The sequence below is a fragment of the Miscanthus floridulus genome, chromosome 5, assembly GCF_019320115.1.
Source record: "Miscanthus floridulus cultivar M001 chromosome 5, ASM1932011v1, whole genome shotgun sequence".
NCBI classification, from domain to species: Eukaryota; Viridiplantae; Streptophyta; class Magnoliopsida; order Poales; family Poaceae; genus Miscanthus; species Miscanthus floridulus.
The window spans coordinates 68,902,047-68,923,918 of NC_089584.1; the positions used below are offsets into that span (position 1 = coordinate 68,902,047).

At 50.1% G+C, this 21,872-nt stretch overlaps 1 protein-coding gene across 1 annotated transcript; it reads left to right on the forward strand.

The window, feature by feature from the left end:
• Positions 1-1,581: 1,581 nt before the first annotated feature.
• Positions 1,582-1,947, forward strand: LOC136454745 (uncharacterized). The gene has a single exon (XM_066455053.1). The coding sequence runs from the start codon at positions 1,582-1,584 to the stop codon at positions 1,945-1,947; it is 366 nt and encodes a 121-aa protein (XP_066311150.1).
• Positions 1,948-21,872: the final 19,925 nt, after the last annotated feature.

Genomic DNA, 21,872 nt, shown 5'->3' on the forward strand with positions numbered 1-21,872 from the left:
GAAATAGCGCCTATGCCGATTCGACGAGGAAAAGCACAGGGCCATCGGCAAGGAGGTGCAGAAGCTTTTGGCGGCCGGATTCATCAAGGAAGTGTCCCACCTAGAGTGGTTAGCTAATCCTGTATTAGTTAAAAAGAAAAATGGAAAGTGGAGGATGTGTGTAGACTACACCGGTCTAAACAAGGCATTGTCCAAAAGTTCCGTTTCCATTGCCTCGAATTGACCAAATCATCGACTCCACTACAGGATGCGAGACCCTGTCTTTCCTTGATGCATATTCCGATTACCATCAGATCAAGATGAAAGAGTTCGACCAGCTCGCGACTTCTTTCATCACCCCATTTGGCCTATACTGCTATACGACTATGCCATTCGGCCTCAGAAACGCAGGGGCCACGTACCAGCGGTGCATGACCCGGGCCTTTGGCGAGCACATAGGGTGAACCATCGAGGCCTATGTGGACGACATCGTAGTCAAGTCCAGGTAGGCCAATGACCTCGTCAAGGACCTAGAGATAGCCTTCAAATGCCTCAGGGAAAATGGCATCAAGCTCAACCCCGAGAAGTGCGTCTTCGGGGTCCCTCGAGGCATGCTCTTGGGGTCATAGTCTCAGAGCACAGCATCGAGGCTAACCCAGAGAAGGTCTCGGCCGTGACCAACATGGGACCAATCTGGGACATCAAGGGAGTGCAGAGGGTTATGGGATGCCTTGCGGCCCTGAGTTGCTTCATCTCTCGCCTTGGTGAAAAAGGTCTGCCTCTGTACCGCCTCTTGAGAAAATCCAAACGCTTTTCCTGGACCCCCGGGGCCGAAGAATCCCTCACCAAACTCAAGGCACTGCTCACCAATCCTCCCATCCTAGTGCCACCAACTGAAGGCAAAGCCCTCTTACTCTACACTGCCGCAACGACCCAAGTGGTCAGCGTGGCCGTAGTGGTCAAGAGGCAGGAAGAAGGGCACACTCTACCCGTCCAACGACCTATTTACTTCATCAGCGAGGTGCTCTCCAAGACCAAGACACGCTACCCCCACATCCAGAAGCTAATCTACACCATAATCTTGGCTCGACGCAAGCTGCGTCACTACTTCAAGTCCCACCCGGTTACCGTGGTGACATCTTTCCCCTTGGGAGAGATAGTCCATAACCGGGAGGCCTCGGGTAGGATTGCCAAGTGGGCCGTAGAGCTCATGGGGGAAGCCCTATCCTTCGCACCCCGAAAAGCCGTTAAGTCTCAGGTCTTGGCTGATTTTGTGGCAGAATGGACTGATACCCAACTATCGCCTACTCAAGCCCAGGCAGAATACTAGACCATGTACTTCGACGGGTCTCTGATGAACCCAGGGTAGGCACGGGTCTACTCTTCATTTCACCCCTCGGAGTACATATATGCTACATAATCTGACTCTACTTCACCGCTTCCAACAATGTGGCCAAATACGAGGCCCTCGTCAACGGCCTGCAGATCGCCATTGAACTTGGGGCACGGCGTCTCGACGTTTGAGGAGATTCATAGCTCGTCATCAACCAAGTGATGAAGGAGTCAAACTGCCACGACCTCAAGATGGAGGCATACTGCACGATGGTACGCAGCCTAGAGGACAAGTTCGATGGCCTCGAACTCAACCACGTCGCACGAGAGTTCAATAAGGCCGCGGACGAGCTGGCAAAGATGGCGTCGGCATGGACCCTAGTCCCCCTGAATGTCTTCACCAGGGACCTCCACAAGCCTTCCATCAACTACATATCAATAGTAGAGGCAGGCCCCCTGGTTGGGCCCACCATAGGGCCCGAGGCCCCCTCTGTCACTGAGACCTCTGCTGCTGAGCCCGAGGCCATGGCAATCGATGTGGAACCTCCCATGGGTGACCAAGGCATGGACTGGCAAGTCTCGTTCCTTGATCGCCTCGTTCGAGGAGAGCTTCCTGCTGATAGGACTGAGGCCTGACGGCTTGCGCGACGAGCCAAGTCCTACGTCCTCTGCAACGGCAAATTGTATAGGCATAGCCCATCCGGTATTCTCCAATGATGCATCACCACCGAGGCTGGCCAATCCCTACTTTGGGACTTGCATGCGGGAGCCTACGGGCACCATGCGGCGCCTTGGGCGCTCGAGGGAAACGCCTTTCGCTAAGGTTTCTACTGGCCAACAGTGGTGGCCAATGCCACGAAGCTAGTACGCTCCTGCGAGGGATGCCAGTACTACGCTCGATAGACGCACCTCCCAGCCCAAGCCCTCCAAACCATCCCCATCACATGGCCATTCATCGTGTGGGGGCTGGACATGGTTGGGCCTCTATAGAAGGCACCCGGGGGCTATACCCATCTGCTGGTAGCCATCGACAAATTCTCCAAGTGGATCGAGGCTCGTCCAATCACCCAAATCAAATCCGAGCAAGCAGTGCTGTTCTTTACAGATATCATCCATAGGTTTGGAATCCCGAAACCATCATCACCGACAATGGGACACAATTCATCGGCCACAAATTCCTGATGTTCTACGATGACCACCACATCCGCGTGGCCTGGTCGGCCGTAGGGCATCCTAGGATAAATGGCCAAGTAGAATGTGCAAACGGCATGATCCTACAAGGTCTCAAACCTAGAATATACAACCGGTTGAAGAAATTCGGCAAGAAATGGCTTACTGAACTCCCGTCAGTCATCTGGAGCTTGAGGAATACACCAAGCCAAGCCACGGGGTCCACACCATTCTTCCTGGTCTATGGTGCCAAGGCTATCATCCCCACTGACTTGGAGTACGGTTCCCCGAGGCTACAGGCCTACAGCGAGCAAAGCAGCCGCACTACCCGCGAGGATGCCCTCGACCAACTGGAGGAAGCCCGAGACGTCGCACTACTACACTCGGCCAAATACCAGCAAGCCCTACGATGCTACCAAGCCCAGCGCATTCGAAGCCGAGACCTAAAGGTAGGCGACCTGGTGCTGAGGCTAAGGCAGAGCAGTAAGGGCCGCCACAAGCTGACCCCGCCATGGGAAGGACCGTACATCGTCGCCCAAGTACTGAAGCCCGAAACCTACAAGCTAGCCAACGAAAAGGGTGAAATCTTCACCAACGCTTAGAACATAGAACAGCTACGTCGTTTCTACCCTTAAATTTCCAAACATTGTTTACATTGTTTCTTGAAATACAATAAAGAAGCGTTCTTTAGTTGTTATAGTCTTTCGAGGAACCCCCTTATAGACAAGTCGATTGTATGGAACCTAAGGATCGAAAGATCGTCCCAAAGGCAAAAGGCCGGCCAAGCCATGAGAATGGCCTATGCCCCCAGGCTACAGCAGCTCCCTCACCACCTTTTCACCCAAGGGACAGCTTAGGCTCCGAGGAAGTTCTTTGCGAAAAAGCTGTCTATCGATAGGGGCTCGATGTCTCAATAATGCTATAAGGGAGACTCGGCTCTGCCTCTGCAAAGCCAAGCCTCCCTCGGGGGCTATAAGGGGGAACCCCCCTAAGTCCCGGACACCGTTTTTTAACCATCTTTCAAAAATTTCTACGCCAAACTCTCTCGTGCTCCGACAGGACCATCGCAAAAAACCTAAGGACCAAAAGCTTGTCTCGAGGCCAAAGGGCCAGTTGAGCCGTGAGAACGGCCTATGCCTCTGGGCTACGCAACTCCCTCACCACCCTTCACCAAGGGACGACTTACGCTCCGAAGAAGTTCTTTACGTGTGTCCAAGAACGAGACAGAGGGTATAGGCTCGGAAATAGAACAGAAAATGGTTAAAAAACGCACACGTGCAAATACTTTAAAGGCCTCAACGACCACAAAACATCATGATATGACAATTAACCCAATCCGGTTACATGGCCACTTTTGGCCCAGGTCAACGCTTAAGGATCGGTGCCTGGCGCGGGAGGGACCACCTCTTCTTCAAACAGATGGGCCAGCACCGTGCCAGGTGCCTCGGCCGCCTCCATTGGCTTCGTGACCTCTGCATCGGCCTCCTCGTCACCTTCCGGCAAGACGTAGCCATCGCTGACAGCCTCGAGGTTGACGGCGTAGTGCAAAGAGACAGTGGCTAGGGCGCGCTTGACACTCATGTGCAACGCCCCTCGGAGTCGCTCGTCAACGCGGCCGCTCAACGTAGTCAGGCGGCTCCCAAGGGAGTCGGCTGATTCGACCCCCTCAACCTCCAGAGCCTCGCAGGCGGTACGGGCGGCGCTGCGCAGCGCCTCGTGCTCCTAGACCTCAACGTCCAGCACCGCTTGCATTGCGACGGAGGCCTTGGCCGCCCGGGAGAACTCTTTCTCCAAATCTATGACACAACAAAGAGTCAGGAGTCAAAACGCAAACCAGAGCAAATGGAACAAGAGGCGTGGCTCGGCAGATCTTACCCTTGCCTTTTTTCTTCCAGTCTAAAGCCTTGACTCGAGAGGCCTCGGCCGCCTTGGTAGCCTCTGCCAAAGTGACTTTCGTTGGCTGGTGTTCACTCTGCTCTACACCTAGCTGCCCGGCGCTGGCCTTAGTAGTGGCCGTCGCTTCTTGGGCCCGGGACCTGAAGGAGTCCCGCTCCTACTCTAGCTCCTTGATCTTCGCCACCAAAGGGGCAGATTGCTCCTTAGCCATGGCCACCTCGGCCTGAAGGTCAGCACAGTGAAGGCGGAGGTCCCCCACTTCCGCACTCCGTGCCGACAAGAGCCCCTGGGCATCGGCAAGTAGGCCCTTCTGCCACCGGAGCTGGTCCCAGATGTCCCTCTCCCTTCGTAGGAACACCGATTTCCCAAGGGACCAGGTCTCGAGCTCCTGAAAAGGCAAAAACGCATGTCAAATGCTATGACGGGGCTCGGAGAGAAAACAACATGGCATGAGAGAGGAAAGTACTTACCTAGGTAACACCAGACAAGTCCCCTTCCATAATAGACATCGCTGTCTACAGCGACTGCACTGCCAGTTGGCGGTACTGCTCGAGGGTGTCTCATCGCCCCCCCTCTGCAACATCTTCAAGGGCGAACATGGGCTCCCCCTTAGGGTTGGCCTGGTCTCACCAGAAAACATGTGGGAAGTTCCACCCACGGGGCTCAGGTCAGACCCGGACGAGGACCGAACTCCCCTCGGCGGGAGCCGAGACTGGTTGCTCCATGGTACTGGCTGCCTCGATGTCCGCCGCCTCCTTCCATTAGGAGGAATCATCAGACGAGATCACCTGAACCAGGGGCGGTGCCAAAACTTGCCCCGTCTCCATCTCCACCGCCTCGGCCTCGATGGAACCGGGGCCTCTGGCCTCTGCCATCTCTACCTCGATGACCCCCATGTCCACCGCCATGGCTTTAGAAGTCTTGGGAGCTCCGGCCTCACCCTCAATGGCCTCGGCAGGGGTGGACGCCTCGGCCTCATTCACCCCAAGAACCATGACACCGCGGGGAGTGGGCTCCTCCTCCCCCACTCGTTCCGTGGCCGCCTCAGCACCCTTTTCTTGGGCAGCCAGTTCCTCCAGGACAGCCTCGCCCGGCGCCGCGCCACCCTGCATGCCAGCCTACGCCTCCTCTGCCTGATGGGCGGTGGAGCTGACGTCCACCTTGAGCACCTTATGGGGCGCCAAGGTAGGTTCCTCCCCCCGACGCTTTAGGCTGGACGCAAAGACACTCCCAAGGTCAGCGTACAACCCAGGGGCGAGCAGGGAATACTACAAACTCTGCCAAAAAAACACATTTACCGTGAATGGGGACACAACCGCTTATGTACGACGTCCCTCCTCTTCAACGGCGGTGGTGGCGGCGGCGGCATGGCCTCTGTATCCACCGGTGCTGGCTGGTCACCGCCGGACCCCGGCACCCCCTCAACCGACCGCAGAGATGGTTGAGGCACCCCCGCCATTGCTCGCCCTACCTCCGCCGCCAAGCTCACCGGGCTAACAGCGCGCTTCCCCAACACCCGCGCCTTGGGCATATTGTCCTCGACAACAAGACGGATGTCTCCTAGAGACACCCCGGGCACCACCTCCTTAACATCGGGAAGGTGGTCCAGGGTACCCTTCCCCGCCTCGCTCTCATCGTCATCACCCGAGGATTCCGACAACGACGGCATCGATGACGACTCCACCGGGAGACCTTCAAGCTTCTGACGCCGGCGACGTTCGTCCAGCTTTTCATGCTCAAGGATCTTGCTCGTGCGCTTAGCCTCCTCGACATCCTTTCGCTTCTTTTGCGCCTCAGCACATGTTCAGTTCGCCGCCCGTCGAACCGCGTCCTCTGGAACAGGTGGCAGGGAGGTTCGCACATCTCTCATCCCCTGCAGGAACGACGAATAAAGGCAATGGATAAAAAAGACAAGGAGCAAGAAGGCCGTGAAGGCCTCGGCAACACCCAACTTACCAGTGAGATGTACCCCCATGACGGGCGCATCGGGAAAGGCATCAAATCGTCAAGCTTCACCTTCCCATCCACCACCTCTCTCACCCGACGTAGGGTCTCGTCGTTTGAAATGGCGAAGGCGGACATCTTGATACCTTCGATCGGATCACTTGGGGTCATCTCAAATAGGCGCTACTGCCGAGCCATCAGTGGCAGCACCCTCCGGCGATGAAAAGCCACCACGACCATGGCCGCCGTAAGGCTGCAGTCACGTAGCTTCCCTAGAGCCCTTAGGAGCGGTTCTAGCCTAGGCTGATCGACCTTGACAACACCATAACCCCATTTCTCTGACTAACTCTCCACAATCCGCCCAGTATAGGGGGAAACCTGCCATCATCATTGCGGAGGTAGAACCATCCGTTATGCCAGCCACAGTTGGACGACGCGAGCTGAGCCGAGATATAGAGGGACTGCCGGTCTTGGTGCACTTGGAGAGTGCAGCCACTGGCCCTCAACGCCTTTCGAGCGCCCTTCATGCCCACCGGCTTGGTGGTGAAAACCGCCTGAAACAAGTGGAGCCACATCTCCCAGTGGGGAGAGATCCCTAGATACCCCTCGCAGACGGCGACGAAGATGGCCGCCTGCGCGATGGAATTGGGACTGAAGTTGTGAAGCTCCACACCATAGTAGTGTGGGAGCGCCTGTATGAACTGGTCCACCAGCACACCGAGGCCTCGGTCGTGGAAAACGACAAAGCTCACCACGTAGCCGTCACGTGGCCTCGGCCCCGACTCGCTCCCCGGAGTGATCCACTCTAGCCTACCGGGGTCAGTGATCGGGCGGAGAAGACCGGCATCGACAAGCGCCTATAGCATCTCCACTGACGCGTCGAAGCGACCCCAAGGATCTGCCTGGTGGATTCTAATGCCCGCCATCGGTGCAGTGGAGAACACAACTGCAACGGTAAGATGAATTCTCGACTACTCGCTCCCTCTTTCTCTCTTTTCCCCTCTCCCCACTTCTTCCCAGCGCTCTTCTCTGCTCTTGGCAAACGCTCGAAGGCAGAGAGGGCGATTGTGAGCGAAAAAGGTAAGGAGAGGCAGAGCCGTGGCTCGTCACGTATTTATAGGGGAGAGGGCAAACGGCGAACGACGAAATCAGAAATGGGTGAGCGACGAAATCGAGGTGATGATTTTCTAGATCTAGCGCGATTAATGCAGATCTGGTAAAACTGCCCACATGTCCATTTTTTACTAACTACGCGTAGTAATGTCCCATCCATAGACAGCGCGACAGAGTCTATCCGTAGCAACGGCAGGCGCCTTTTTTGCCCCCCGAGAAACCGCCGTGAAAGGTGCGCCTGCCGTTGTCAGCCGATGGAAAGGGAAAATCCCCCACGCGATTCCTTCCAGACTAAGGGACTGGGCACCGAGCCCATTACGGTCTAGAGGTTCGAAGGCTGGGCCCCCGAGGGTCTCGACAGCCACCTCAGGACAACAGAGTCATGGACAACTATGGGCAAGCCCGTACATGGCTAAGGCCTAGGCGAGCGATTGCTTGGGATGCCCTATGTCGTGTCCGAGACCAGCAGGAGTTCTCTAAAGGGGATCCCATCGTAGGGAGGCACCAAGCCCCTAGGGCCAATCGAACGGCCCCGGCACCCGCTAGAGAAGCCCTCTGGTACCTTTATGGAGTGTGTCTCGGGATCACTAGCCGACCCCTATCAAATGGGGCACGGGCCTCCACTCAGACTTACCCGCTAATAGCTCACCGGAAGTGTCACCGCTCGCACCCACCGAGGGTAGCCTGGCATATTCCACCCCTCCTTCTGAGCGAAAAGGATGCATGAGGGTCATACAAAAAGCCAGGGGAACTCCTGATTGCCCTCTCACTTCGTGCGGAGGCTCGGGGGCTCTTCCTGTAGCCTCGCCGAGACCCAGCGACCTAGGCTCGCACGCGAGGGCTCGGCAAACAACCCCTCCATCAAAACAAAAAGGACGCGCGAGGGTCACACAAAAAGCCAAGGGAACTCCTGATCGCCCTCTCGCTTCATGTGGAGGCTCGGGGGCTCATCCTGCAGCCTTACCGAGACCCAGTGACCTAGGCTCGCACGCTAGGGCTCGGCAAACAACCCCTCTGTCCGAACGAAAAGGACATGCGAGGGTCGCACAAAAAACCAGGGGAACTTCTAATCGCCCTCTCGCTCCGTGCGGAGGCTCAGGGGCTCTTCCTGCACCCAAAAACAAAAACGAGTTACCCAAGTTCACACCCTGAGGGTCAGAAAAACGCGATGAAAAAGGCACCGAGCCCATTACGGTCCAGGGGTTCGAAGGCTGGGCCACTAAGGGTTTCGACAGCCACCTCAGGACAACAGAGTTAGGGACAACTATGGGCAAGCCCGTACATGGCTGAGGCCTAGGCGAGCGATTGCTTGGGATGCCCTATGTCGTGTCTGAGACCAGTAGGAGTTCTCTAAAGGGGATCCCATCGTAGGGAGGCACCGAGCCCCTAGGGCCAATCGAATGGCCCTGGCACCCGCTAGAGAAGCCCTCTGGTACCTTTTTGGAGTGCGTCTCTGATCACTAGCTGACCCCTATCGAATGGGGCATGGGCCTCCATTCGGACTTACCCGCAAACAGCTCACCAGAAGTGTCATCGCTCGCACCCACCAAGGGTAGCCTGGCATATTCCACCCCTCCTTACGAGCAAAAAGGAAGCGCGAGGGTCGTACAAAAAGCTAGGGGAACTCCTGATCGCCCTCTTGCTCCGTGTGGAGGCTCGGGGGCTCCTCCTGCAACCTTGTCGAGATCCAGCGACCTAGGCTCGCACGCGAGGGCTCGGCAAACAATCCCTCCTTCTAAACGAAAAGGATGCAGAGGGTCATACAAAGAGCTAGGGGAACTCCTAATCGCCCTCTCGCTCTGTGTAGAGGTTCGGGGGCTCTTTCTGCAACCTTGCCAAGACCCAGCGACCTAGGCTCGCACGCGAGGGCTCGGTAGGCTCAGGGACTCCTCCTGCACCCCGAACAAAAGACTAATGACCTGAACTCACCCTCTTGGGTCTGACAAACACAACAGAACACCTTGCTCGATGAAGAAAAAAGCCCCTGGAGGAATGAACTCACTCCTCCAGGGCCTTGGGGGCTACACCCGGCGGGTGCACTCGCGCGCACCCACCGGAACCTCAAAAAACAAAACACAATCCCGACGAGAGCAGCTGCAAGCCAAGTCTCGACAAAACCTCAGGGAGAGTGCCTCACACTCTTGCCCGAGGCTCGGGGGCTACTGTCGGGTACCAGAAAAAGGGGTACCCCAAGCAAAGACCGAAAAAACTGCTTAGACCCTAAAAACCAAGAACCAATAGAACAAACAAGGTCTCTGCAAAAATCTCCGATTCGCCTGAGGCCCCCTCGCTGAGGCCTCAGAGGAAGCAATGAATCTCCGATTCACCGAGGCCCCCTCGCCAAGGCCTCAGAAGAAGTATCGATTCTCTGATTCGCGCGAGGCCGGCTCGGCACCAGCCCCGCGACTGCCGCTTTGACCAATCTGCTCTGGTTGAACATCACGTCCAATCAAAGCGCTCAACTACTCCGACAACCGCATGACGGCATGGTACAGCGAAGTGGCTGACTATACGTCAGTCGTGTCAACACCCTGCCATCTGCGATAGGACAAAGCAGGGGTTACCGATCACTGTGCTGCCTAACTCCTGCACCAAGGATAATGCGACGTGGGGAGTCATGGCTGGGTCCCTGTAACCTTGGAATCAGCGCACCAACCACTCCATCTCACCCGAGACCCCTTGACAAGGCCTCAGACTCACTGATCCTGCTCCGTCTCGCTCGAGACCCTCCAGAGGGGCCTCGGACAAACTATTCGTGCTTCGCCTAGCCTGAGGCCGGGCTCCTCCTGCAACCTCGTCGTCTCCACCTCAAACGTCGCTCTGGCAAGTTGTCGCATCCAATTAATGCGCCCAGCTGCACCCACTACATAAGCCACGATCGGTAGTGCACTACTACAGGAGCGACGAGACAACGGTCAAATCTCCTTTTTACCATCCCTTGCTGACAATACAGGTACCATACCCTATAGACGCATGTCCCACACTGTTCCGCCTAAATCAATTATGAGATGGTCGCTGAGACCCCCACGTTATCGCTTCTAAAGGCCTCTGCACAGCGGGCCTCAGCACGACCAGCTACAGCAGCCGCCAGGCCTCGGCACTTCATAAGTCAACAAATCCATAGGAGCATAGCATGTCGCCTGCCTGACCATACTGACTAGACTTCTACGGGAACTCCCACGATGGCACACTGCCCCAGGGGTAGAGTATGTCATCAAATAGTCCTTTAAAAGCTCTACGTATAGCTCTCTCATGTACGCTGGCTTCCCCCTTGTGGCTATAAAAGGAGGTAGCCAGTACCATTTCAAGGGGGGAGGAGGATAGATCAAATCAGCTCACGAATGCCCACACAAGTAATGCACCTCACTCTGTAATTCAGATTTCCCCTCATAGAGACCTAGGACGAACTCCCTCTCTCGCCTAGCTTGTAACCCCCTACTACAAGCACCCCGATGCGAGGAATACAAGAACACTTTCTTAGACTGGACATAGGGCATCCATTGCCTGAACCAGTATAAACCTTGTGTCTCTTTGTATCACCATCCGGAATCAGGAGCACGCAACACAAATTCACTCATTGGTTGAGGACCCCCGGTCCAAAATACCGACAAAAGGATATGGACAAGTTTCGTGAATCCCAAATGGTAGCAACTGCTCCTCCCTACATATGTGCTAAGAGTTTGGATTGTAGCTTGCACATATGCTTAGATAGGAAATATAAGAGACAATTTCTACCGTATGATGCTAAGGTATAAGAGATGGACCTTTGAAGCATGATACCAATCGGAGTGCACCAATATACCATCCTTAGCACTGTTAGTAACTATATATACACAAAAACTACAATACCCCATGAGATCACCATTACAAGCAAGGGTCTAGTTTCCATAAAATGAACATAAGTCTAGTTACTTTAGCCTATGCATGCTAGTTTTTCATTTCACCATTCAAGCATATAACTAGCATACACCACACAAGCATGGATATTGAAATTTAGAACTTATGCTATGCAAGCAAATATATGAAATGCACATCAAAATGCAACATACAAGTTTATGAGCTTGCTCCCCCTACTTGTGTGCATTTTTTATTTTTCCCCTTACAATGTCATTTCATTTGTTTGCTTCTCCTATCTTACTATCTTTGTGAATTTCTCTTCCCCTTTGTCAACAATTAGCACAAAAGGTGAGCTCAAATTATAGATAGATTGGAGTGAAACCATATGAAATGAGGATCATTTTCCTAATTTGGTTCAATCTAGATTACTTGCAAAAGATATTTAACTCGGTTTGATCCAAGGACAAGCTTCTTCACACCTCCAAATAAGGGTTATCTTGTACCATGTTGAGTTAAACACTTATAGCTTATTTTCTAGATCAAACACTAGGTTTACAAGTCCACAAACATGTCATATGCTACCACTAGATCATTTCAAGCATACAAGCAATAGTGGTACCATACAAGCATCAAATTCATTTGATTTTTATGAATGAGCCTATTCAAATGTGAAAAATGTCTAGATGCACTAAACATGTCCTTAGCAAGGATGTATGCCATGCCAATCAACTTTTACCTTAGATTGCTCGAAGAGAGGCATGTCATATAAGTGGGGGTGCATCAACACATATTGGAGAAGTTAAGTATGTTCAATTCATTCCTTAGCTTGCAAAACCTCTTTTCATCAAGTGGCTTGGTAAAGATATCGACAAGTTGATCTTCGGTGCCCACACTCTCAATGCAATTGTCCCCTTTTTGTTGGTAATCTCTTATGAAATGATGGCGGACATCAATACGCTTTGTTCTTGAATGTTGAACTGGGTTGTTGGTGAGCTTTACAGCACTCTCATTGTCACATAGCAATGACACTTGCTTGAATTTAATTCCAAAGTCACTCAAAGTAGCCTTCATCCAAAGTAATTGAGCACAACAACTATCGGCCGAAATATACTCTGCTTCAGCGGTTGAAAGTGCTACACTATTTTGCTTCTTTGATGACCAAGACACAAGTGATCTTCCCAATAGTTGGCATGTGCCCGATGTGCTCTTTCTCTCAACTTTGCATCCCGCATAATCGGAGTCTGAATATCCAATCAACTCAAATCTTGCTCCTTTGGGATACCACAATCCAACATTTTGTGTATGCTTCAAGTACCTCAATATTCTCTTTGTTGCTTTCGAATGACTTTCTCTTGGTGAGGCTTGGAATCTAGCACACATGCATACACTAAACATCACATCCGGCCTTGATGCTGTCATATAGAGTAGGCTTCTAATCATAGACCAATACATCTTTTGATCCACCATGTTGCCACTAGCATCACTATCCAAGCTTCCACTTGTCCCCATTGGTGTACTGATAGCTTTACTATCATCCATTCCAAACTTCTTGAGCATGTCCTTGATATACTTGCCTTGACTCACAAATATGTCATTCTTCATTTGCTTGATTTGAAGACTAAGAAAGTAGCTAAGCTCTCCAATCATGGACATCTCAAACTCACTTGCCATCATCTTGCCAAACTCCTCACAAAAATCTTGATTTTATTGACTCAAAAATGATATCATCAACATAGATTTACATTACAAATAAGTTATTTCCAAGCTTCTTGGTGAAGACAGTGGTGTCACCTTTCCCATCTTGAATCCCTTAGAGAGTAGGAAATCTCTCAATCTCTCATACCATGCTCTAGGTGCTTATTTTAATCCATACAAAGCCTTTCTCAACTTGTAAACATGGTTGGATTTCTTCTCATCTTCAAAACTAGGAGGTTGCTCAACATACACAAGCTCATTGATGTACCCATTGAGAAATGCACTCTTCATATCCATTTGGTACAACTTGATATAGTGGGCATAAGCATAGGCTAACAAGATCCTAATTGCTTCTAATCTTGCAACCGGGGCATATGTTTCTCCAAAGTCAAGACCTTCAACTTTAGTATAACCTTGAGCCACTAATCTTACTTTGTTCCTTATTACTATCCCATCTTGATCTTGCTTGTTCCAAAAGGCCCACTTGGTTCCAATCACATTATGATCCTTAGGCCTCTCAACTAACTCCCATACTTGGTTTCTTGTAAAGTTGTTTAGCTCTTCATGCATAGCATTGACCCAATCAACATCCTTCAAAGCTTCATCTATCTTCTTAGGTTCAATGGATGACACAAATGAGAAATGCTCACAAAATAAAGCCAATCTTGATCTAGTTTGCACACCTCTTGAAATATAACCAATGATAGTGTCAAAGGGATGATCTCTTGCAATATTGGTTGGTTGAAGCACTTACATTTGATTGCTTGCATTTGATAGATCACTTGGTTGAGATGATGAACTAGCCACTTGTTGTTGATCTTGCACTTTGTCATCACTAGTTCTTGCTTGAACTTGATCATGAGAACCACTAGCTTGCACATTTGAGTTAGAGAGCACTTGATTCTTGTCATCTTCAACATCAATCTCCTCTCTAGGTCTTATATCACCAATGTCCATGGTCTTCATTGCATTGACCAATTAAGTGCCTCTTACATCATCTATATTCTTATCTTTCTCTTGGAAACCATTTGTTTCATCAAACTCCACATCATGAACCTCCTCAAGAATACCACTAGCCAAATTCCAAACTCTATAATCCTTGCTAGTAGTGGAGTAACCAAGCAAGAAACCTTCATCACATTTCTTTTCAAACTTGCTCAATCTAGTGCCTTTCTTCAATATGTAGCATTTACAACCAAAAACACGAAAGTATGCTATGTTGGGCTTTCTTCCATTCAAAAGCTCATAAGGTGTCTTCTCCATCATGGGGTGACAATAGAGTCAGTTGCTATAATAGCAAGCCGTGTTGATTGCTTTGGCCCAAAATGAATTACTCACATTGTACTCACTCAACATTGATCTTGCCATGTCAATCAAAGTTCTATTCTTCCTTTCAACTAAGTCATTTGATTGAGTGTACTTGGCCAAGAATTGATGTCTAATTTCAAATTCATCACATAACTCATCAATTCTAGTATTCTTGAATTCACTACCATTATCACTTCTAACTTTCTTGATGGTTGTTTCAAACTCATTGTGAATTCCCTTGACAAATGATTTGAATGTTGCAAACACATCACTCTTGTCAACAAGAAAGAATATCCATGTGTATCTAGTGAAATCATCCACAATCACAAATCCATATTTGTTTTCACCAATGCTTGTGTATGTGGTTGGTCCAAACAAGTCCATATGCAATAACTCAAATGCTTTACTTGTGCTCATCATGCTTTTCTTAGGATGGGTGTTTCCAACTTATTTTCTAGCTTGACAAGAGATACAAAGCTTATCCTTTTCAAACACATCTTTCAAGCCTCTAACCAAGTCTTGCTTAACCAATCTATTCAATTGTTTCATTCCAACATGACCAAGCCTTCTATGCCATAACCAACCCATGCTAGACTTAGTGAACAAGCATGTAGATAATTTAGCTTCACTAGCATTGAAATCAACCAAGTATAGATTCTCATATCTAAAGCCTTTGAATATCAAGTTAGAGCCATGTACACTTATAATCTCTACATCATCCACACCAAATATGCACTTGAAACCAAGATCACACAATTGAGCTACCGACAAAAGGTTGAAGTTCAAGCTCTCTACTAGTAGCACATTGGAAATGCTCAAGTCATTGGATATTGCAATCTTACCAAGCCCTTTGACCTTGCCTTTGCCATTGTCACCAAATGTGATACTATCAATCCCATTGCTCTTGTTTTCATTGATTAAATGGAACATTCTTGGATCACCGGTCATGTGTTGTGTGCACCCACTATCAAGCACCCAATGCCTTTCTCCGGCTTTATAATTGAGCTACAAAAGAAGATCAATTCTTTTTAGGTACCCAAACTTGCTTAGTCCTTGAAGGTTAGTTACCAAGGTCTTTGGTATCCAAATGGCCTTCTTCTTTGGGCCCACAATTGGTGTACCAATGAACTTAGCCTTCACACCATTGGCACCCTTAACAAGCATGTAACAAGAATCAAATTTAATTGAGGATACAATAGGTAGCTTGTTCTTGTTAATCTTGCAATATTGCTCTATATGCCCAACTTGCTTGCATCTATTGCAAAACCGACCATTGCCCTTCACAAAGTTAACTTTAGGAGTGACAAAGGCCACCTTGCCTTTCTTGGGGGTATAGCCTAATCCCTCTTTGTTGAGAGAAAACCTTTGGCTACCCAAGCACTTTAGCAAGCGGGCATCTCCACCATAGGCATTGCTTAAGGCACGAGTGAGCTCATTCACCTCCTTCTTGAGGGTCTCATTTTCCACCATTAATGAGGCATCACAAGCGAGACCATCACTCAAAGGTAAAGTAGAAGTAGTAGTGCTACAAGAAGTGTTAGTGAGAGCAACTATAATGGGCTTATAAAGATTCATCAATAAGATCACATGTTAGTCCCACATCATATGATACAATCACTTGTTCCTTCTTGGCTTCCTCTTTGACTTGCTCGATGAGAGAGGAGTGAGCTTTCTCAAGCTTAGAGTGAGCTTTGCAAAGCTTCTCATGGGCTTCCATTAGCCTCTCACGAGTGGCATTAAGCTCATCAAGGGATTGCTCAAGAAATTTGACTTTCTTGTTTAATTCCTTGCACTTCATTCTCTTCATCTCAAAGCAAGTATGCACATGTCCATGAGCTCCTCCTTGGAGTACTCCTCCTCCTCATCATCACTCCTACAAGCATCACTTTCACATTCATCATCATCACTCACATCATATTTTACCTTGATAGGTTTTGCCATGAGGCATGTCGAAGGAGTGTCGAAGATGGAGGGCTTGTTATTGATGGTGATGCTTACTAGTGCTTTCTTGATAGATTTCTTGCCATCATCACTAGAGTCATCACTATCCGAAGAGCCATCACTATCCCAAGTGACCACATAGCCTCCACCCTTCTTCTTCTTTTGGAAGGTCATTCTCTTCTCCTTCTTCTCCTTTTCTTTCTTATCCTTCTTGTGCTTCTTCTCATCCTCATCATTGTCACTATTTTAGGGACAATTTGCTACAATGTGATCAGAACTCTTGCAATTGTATCATCTTCTCACACATTCTTTGCTTTTGGTGTGATCTCTTCTCTTTCTTGCACCATAGCCCTTCTTCTTCATTAATTTTCCTATCTTGCATACAAAGAGGGCCATAGCTTCATCATCAATATCACTAAGATCATCATCATCACTTGATTCTTTCTTGGACTTGTCCTTGTTCTTGGATGATGATGAGCTAGCCTTGAATGCTATACTCTTCTTCTTCTTTTGTTCTTCTTCCTTCTTGTCATCCTTGTCATCCCTCTTCCTTTCCACACGGTATGTCTCTTGGGTCATGACATCACCTAGTACTTGGTTAGGGGTAATCTCCTTCAATCCTCCTCTTATGATAAGCAATCTCAACATCTCAAATCTTGGAGGTAAGCACATCAAGAACCAATGAGAGACATCATCATCCTTGATCTTCTCTCCCAAGACCTTCAAGTCATTTACAATCACTTGCAACCGATGGAACATTTTCGGAATGCTCTCATCTTCCTTTATCTTGAAGCTTGTCAACTTATCCTTGAGAATGTACAACTTAGCACTCTTCACCACCGGTGTGCCCTCATATGTTTCCTCCAATCTCCTTCACACCTCATTTGCTCTTTTATAATCCTTGATTTGCTCAAACACCTTAGAATCAATGGCATTATATATAGTGTTGAGAGCCATTGTATTGCATTGCTTGTTGGTCTTGTCTTGGTTGGTGGGGTCATTGGGATCAATGATAGCATAGTCACTCTCGGTCACCTCCCATACTTGATCATTGATTGAACCAAGATACATCCTCATCTTTCTCTTCCAATAATCATAGCATGTGCCATCAAAGAACGGTGGTTTACCCCCCACATGGTTGAACACAACTTGAGCCATAATTTAACACCGAGGTTGTTAAGCCTTCAATCAAACGATGACCACGGCTCTAATACCACTTGAAAGGTCTTAATATGGCTAGAGGGGGGTGAATAGCCTATTTAAAAATCTAGAAATCAACTAGAGTAATTTGATTAGTATGATAAATAGCGAAATGTAAACTTGCTCTAGCTCTACAAGGGTTGCAAGCCACCTATCCAACAATTCTAGTTGCAATGATTACTAGGCACACAACTTCCAATATTACTACTCACTAAGAGCTCTCAATCTTGCTACTCTAAAGAGCTCCACTAGATGAACTTAAAATAACAAAGCAAGCTCTTAATTCTAATTACACTAAAGAGCTTGCCACAACTAGTTTGCAAGAATATAAATGAGTGAGTAGGGTGATTATACCGCTGTGTAGAGGAGTGAACCAATCATAAGATGAATACTAAATCAAACACCGAGAGAATACCAAAGGGCAAGAGACAACCAATTTTTCTCCCGAGGTTCACGTGCTTACCGGCACGCTAGTCCCCGTTGTGTCAACCAACACTTGGTGGTTCGATGGCAAAGAGGTGTTGCACGAACCTTGTCCACACAATTGGACAGTGCAAGAACCTACCCACTAGTGAGGTAACTCAATGACATGAGCAATCCACTAGAGTTACCTTTTGGCTCTCCTCCAAGGAAGGCACAAGACCCCTCACAATCACCACGATCAAAGCCAGAGACAATCACCAACCTCCGCTCAACGATCCTCGCTGCTCCAAGCCATCTAGGTGGCAGCAATCACCAAGAGTAACAAGTGAATCCCGCAGCAAAACACGAATGCCAAGTGCCACTAGATGCAATCACTCAAGCAATGCGCTTGGATTCTCTCCCAATCTCACAATGATGATGAAACAATGATGGAGATGGGTGGGAGGGCTTTGACTAAGCTCACAAGGTTGCTATGTCAATGCAAAATAGTCAAGAGAGTGAGCTTGAGCCGATCATGGGTCTTAAATAGAAGCCTCCACAAAATAGAGCCATTATACCCCTTCACTGGGCACAACACAGGGTGATCGGACGCTCCGGTCAGTTCGATCGGACGCAGGACCCTAGCGTCCGGTCGCCCGATGCTTGCCACATGTCATCGGCTTCAAACGCCGATTGTACGATCTCAATGGTCAAGTGATGACTGGACACGTTAGTTAGAAAGTGACCGGACGCACGACCCCAGCGTCCGATCATTTTCAGTTAGGTTCCAAACGTGAAATTTCACGATCGGACTCACCCGGTGTTCGGTCACTCAACGTTTCTTCTGTGCGCCTCACGTTAGCATACGTCAGCATTGACCAGACTCAGACCATGAGCGTCCAGTCAGTTTACACACCAGCGTCTAGTCACAAGACCGAGACCATGTGCTTACTGCTGTCACTGACTGGACTCTGAACCCAGCGTCCGGTCACTGCACCACCAGCATCCGGTCACTCTAAGAACCCCTGTCTTTTCTATATAGGGCGCTGGTGGTACAGTCGGATTGTCCGCACTCTACAGGTGGACACTCCGCCGGTGAAGTTTCTAACCCTTACTCAAATGTGCCAACCACCAAGTGTATCACCTTGTGCACATGTGTTAGCAAAATTTCACAAAACTTTCAAGGGTGTTAGCACTCCACTACATCCTAAATACATATGCAGTGAGTTAGAGCATCTAGTGGCACTTTGATAACTGCATTTCAATACGAGTTTCACCCCTCTTAATAGAACGGCTATCTAACCTAAATGTGATCATACTCGCTAAGTGTCTTGATCACAAAAACAAAATGACTCCTACTATTTATACTTTTGCCTTGAGCATTTTGTTTTAATCTTTCTTCTTTTCCAAGTTCAAGCATTTGATCATCACCATGCCATCACCATCGTTATGATCTTCGCCATTGCTTCATCACTTGGAGTAGTGCTACCTATCTCATAATTACTTTGATAAACTAGGTTAGTACTTAGGGTTTCATCAATTAACCAAAACCAAACTAGAGCTTTCATCAGGGAGGAGTGCTGAGCACTCCTAGAGGGATGCCGAGCATGCCAGGAGTGGCGCCGAGAGGTTCTGCAGTGGTGGCAACCACTCTAGGATGGGTGCTGAGCACTCCCATGGTGGAGCCAAGACATCTTGTAGTGGTGCCAACCACTCTAAGACTGAGGCTGGGCACTCCTACAGTGTGGCCGAACACTACAGGAGTTATGACGAGCTATCCAGAAGTAATGTTGAGCACTGCAACAGGGGTGCCAAGCACTCCAGGTGTTGTGCCGAGCACTCTGGTGGAACAAGGAACCCCATCAACGCTGATCGAGTTCGCTTCATCTCCAAGTGACATTACTGAGTTTGTGGACGCCTACCATGATGGTGAGAAGGTGCGGTTCCACAGGCTGGATGACATCGTCGGTGGCACAGGACCCTTAGGACTGGCTGGTTGGCTGCTCAATGACGCAGAGTTGCTGCTTGTCAGTGCAGAGGAACTACCCACGTTTGCGCTAGCCGAGCGGGACGAAAACTGGCGACATACGATGCTGGAGGAGATGAAGTCGATCGAGGAAAACAAGACATGGCAGCTCGTTGATCCACCTCCAGGATGTCGTCCGATCAGCCTGAAGTGGTGTACAAGGTCAAGCGGGATGAGCTCGCTACCATTGTCAAGCACAAGGCGTGCCTCGTCGCCCGAGGCTTTATTCAGCGTGAGGGCATAGACTTTGAGGAGGTCTTTGCGCCAGTAGCGCGCATGGAGTCGATCCATTTGCTACTAGCCTTGGCAGCAGCAAAGGACTGGCGCATCCATCACTTGGACGTTAAATCGGCCTTCCTCAACGGCGAGCTGGCAAAGACGGTCTTCGTCAGGCAACCTCCAGGTTTTGCCGTCAAGGAAGAGGAGCACAGGGTGCTCCGACTGCGCAAGGTGCTCTGCGGGCTACGGCAGGCCCTATGAGCATGGAACGCGAAGCTTGACGCCACACTAGGCGAGCTTGGGTCTCAATGGTGCGCAACCGAGCACGCGCTCTACACGTGGCGACGGGGGAAGGAGGAGCTCATCGTCGGCGTGTATGTGGATGACTTGATCATCACCGGCGCGCGCACGGAGGACATCAATAGCTTCAAGCACGAGATGGTGGCTCGTTTTCAAATGGGCGATCTTGGCGCACTCTCCTACTACCTCGGCATCGAGGTGAGACAGGGGAAGAAGGAACTCATGCTCAGTCAGAGCGCGTATGCCTCCAAGCTGTTGGAGCGGAGCGGCATGGCTGAGTGCAAGCCATGTGTGACTCCGATGGAGGAGCGGCTGAAGCTGACGAAGGCCAGCACTGCGGTAAAGGTGGATGCAACACTCTACCGGAGCATCGTCGACGGTCTACGCTACCTAGTCCACACGAGGCCGAACATTGCGTTCGACGTGGGCTACATCGGTCGCTTCATGGAGGATCCTAGACTGGATCACTGGACTGCAGTGAAGCGGCTACTGCACTACATCAAGGGGACGGTGGATCAAGGGATCATCTTTCCTAAGACCAGCGGGAGTAAGCTGCAGCTCACTGTGTTTAACGATGCAGACATGACAGGGGACATCGACGGACGATGGAGCACCTCTAGCGTGCTCGTCTTCCTCGGGTCGGCCCCAATTTCATGGTTGTCGCTGAAACAGAAGGTGGTGGCGCTATCTATGTGCGAGGCAGAGTACGTAGCGGCAGTCACAGCGGCGTGCCAAGTTGTGTGGCTACGCTGGCTGCTGGGCGAGCTGACCGGTGTGGAAGCTCACCCACCAGCATTAATGGTGGACAACTAGCCCGTCATCGCCCTCGCGAAGAATCCGGTTCTGCACGACCGGAGCAAACACATCAACGTAAAGTTTCACTTCCTTAGGGACTGTGTTGATGGAGGGCAGATCATCATCGAGTTCGTCGAAACTGGTCGGCAACTCACGGACGTGCTCACCAAGCCGCTCGGACGTCTTCGACTCACGGAGCTGAAGGAGATGATCGGCATGGAGGGGGTATAAGGGATAGCAGTGGGTTTAGGGAAAGAATTGTTAGAATAAACTACTGCTTTCCTTGTGTGAACACAACAAGGGAAGGCGGCGCCGAAAGACCCCCTGCTGTGATACTGTAGCCGCTGCAGGTGCAGGCACCGCACGACTCACCTGCAGCACTGTAGCCACATGTAGAGGACAGCGCAGAGTCAGCCAACATGTGCGCTGTACTAGGACTAGATGGATAGAGTTGTATAAATAGACTACCACGACAACTCAGTAAAGAGAGTTCAGATTTGTCATCTCCTATACAGGGCTTCGGCCAACGCTGGTGTCTTGTACTGTGTGTATACTCTGTTCTCCATTCTTCTTTTAGCTCCAACCATAGTGTGTGGGGACGGACAACGCTTGTTCGTGGTCGGCTTAGCTAGTGGGTGCTCGGCAACACTAGCGGGTGCTCGGCAAGACTGGTGAGTGGTTCACTCACCTGAGCCGGTGATCCTGTGGGCTAACA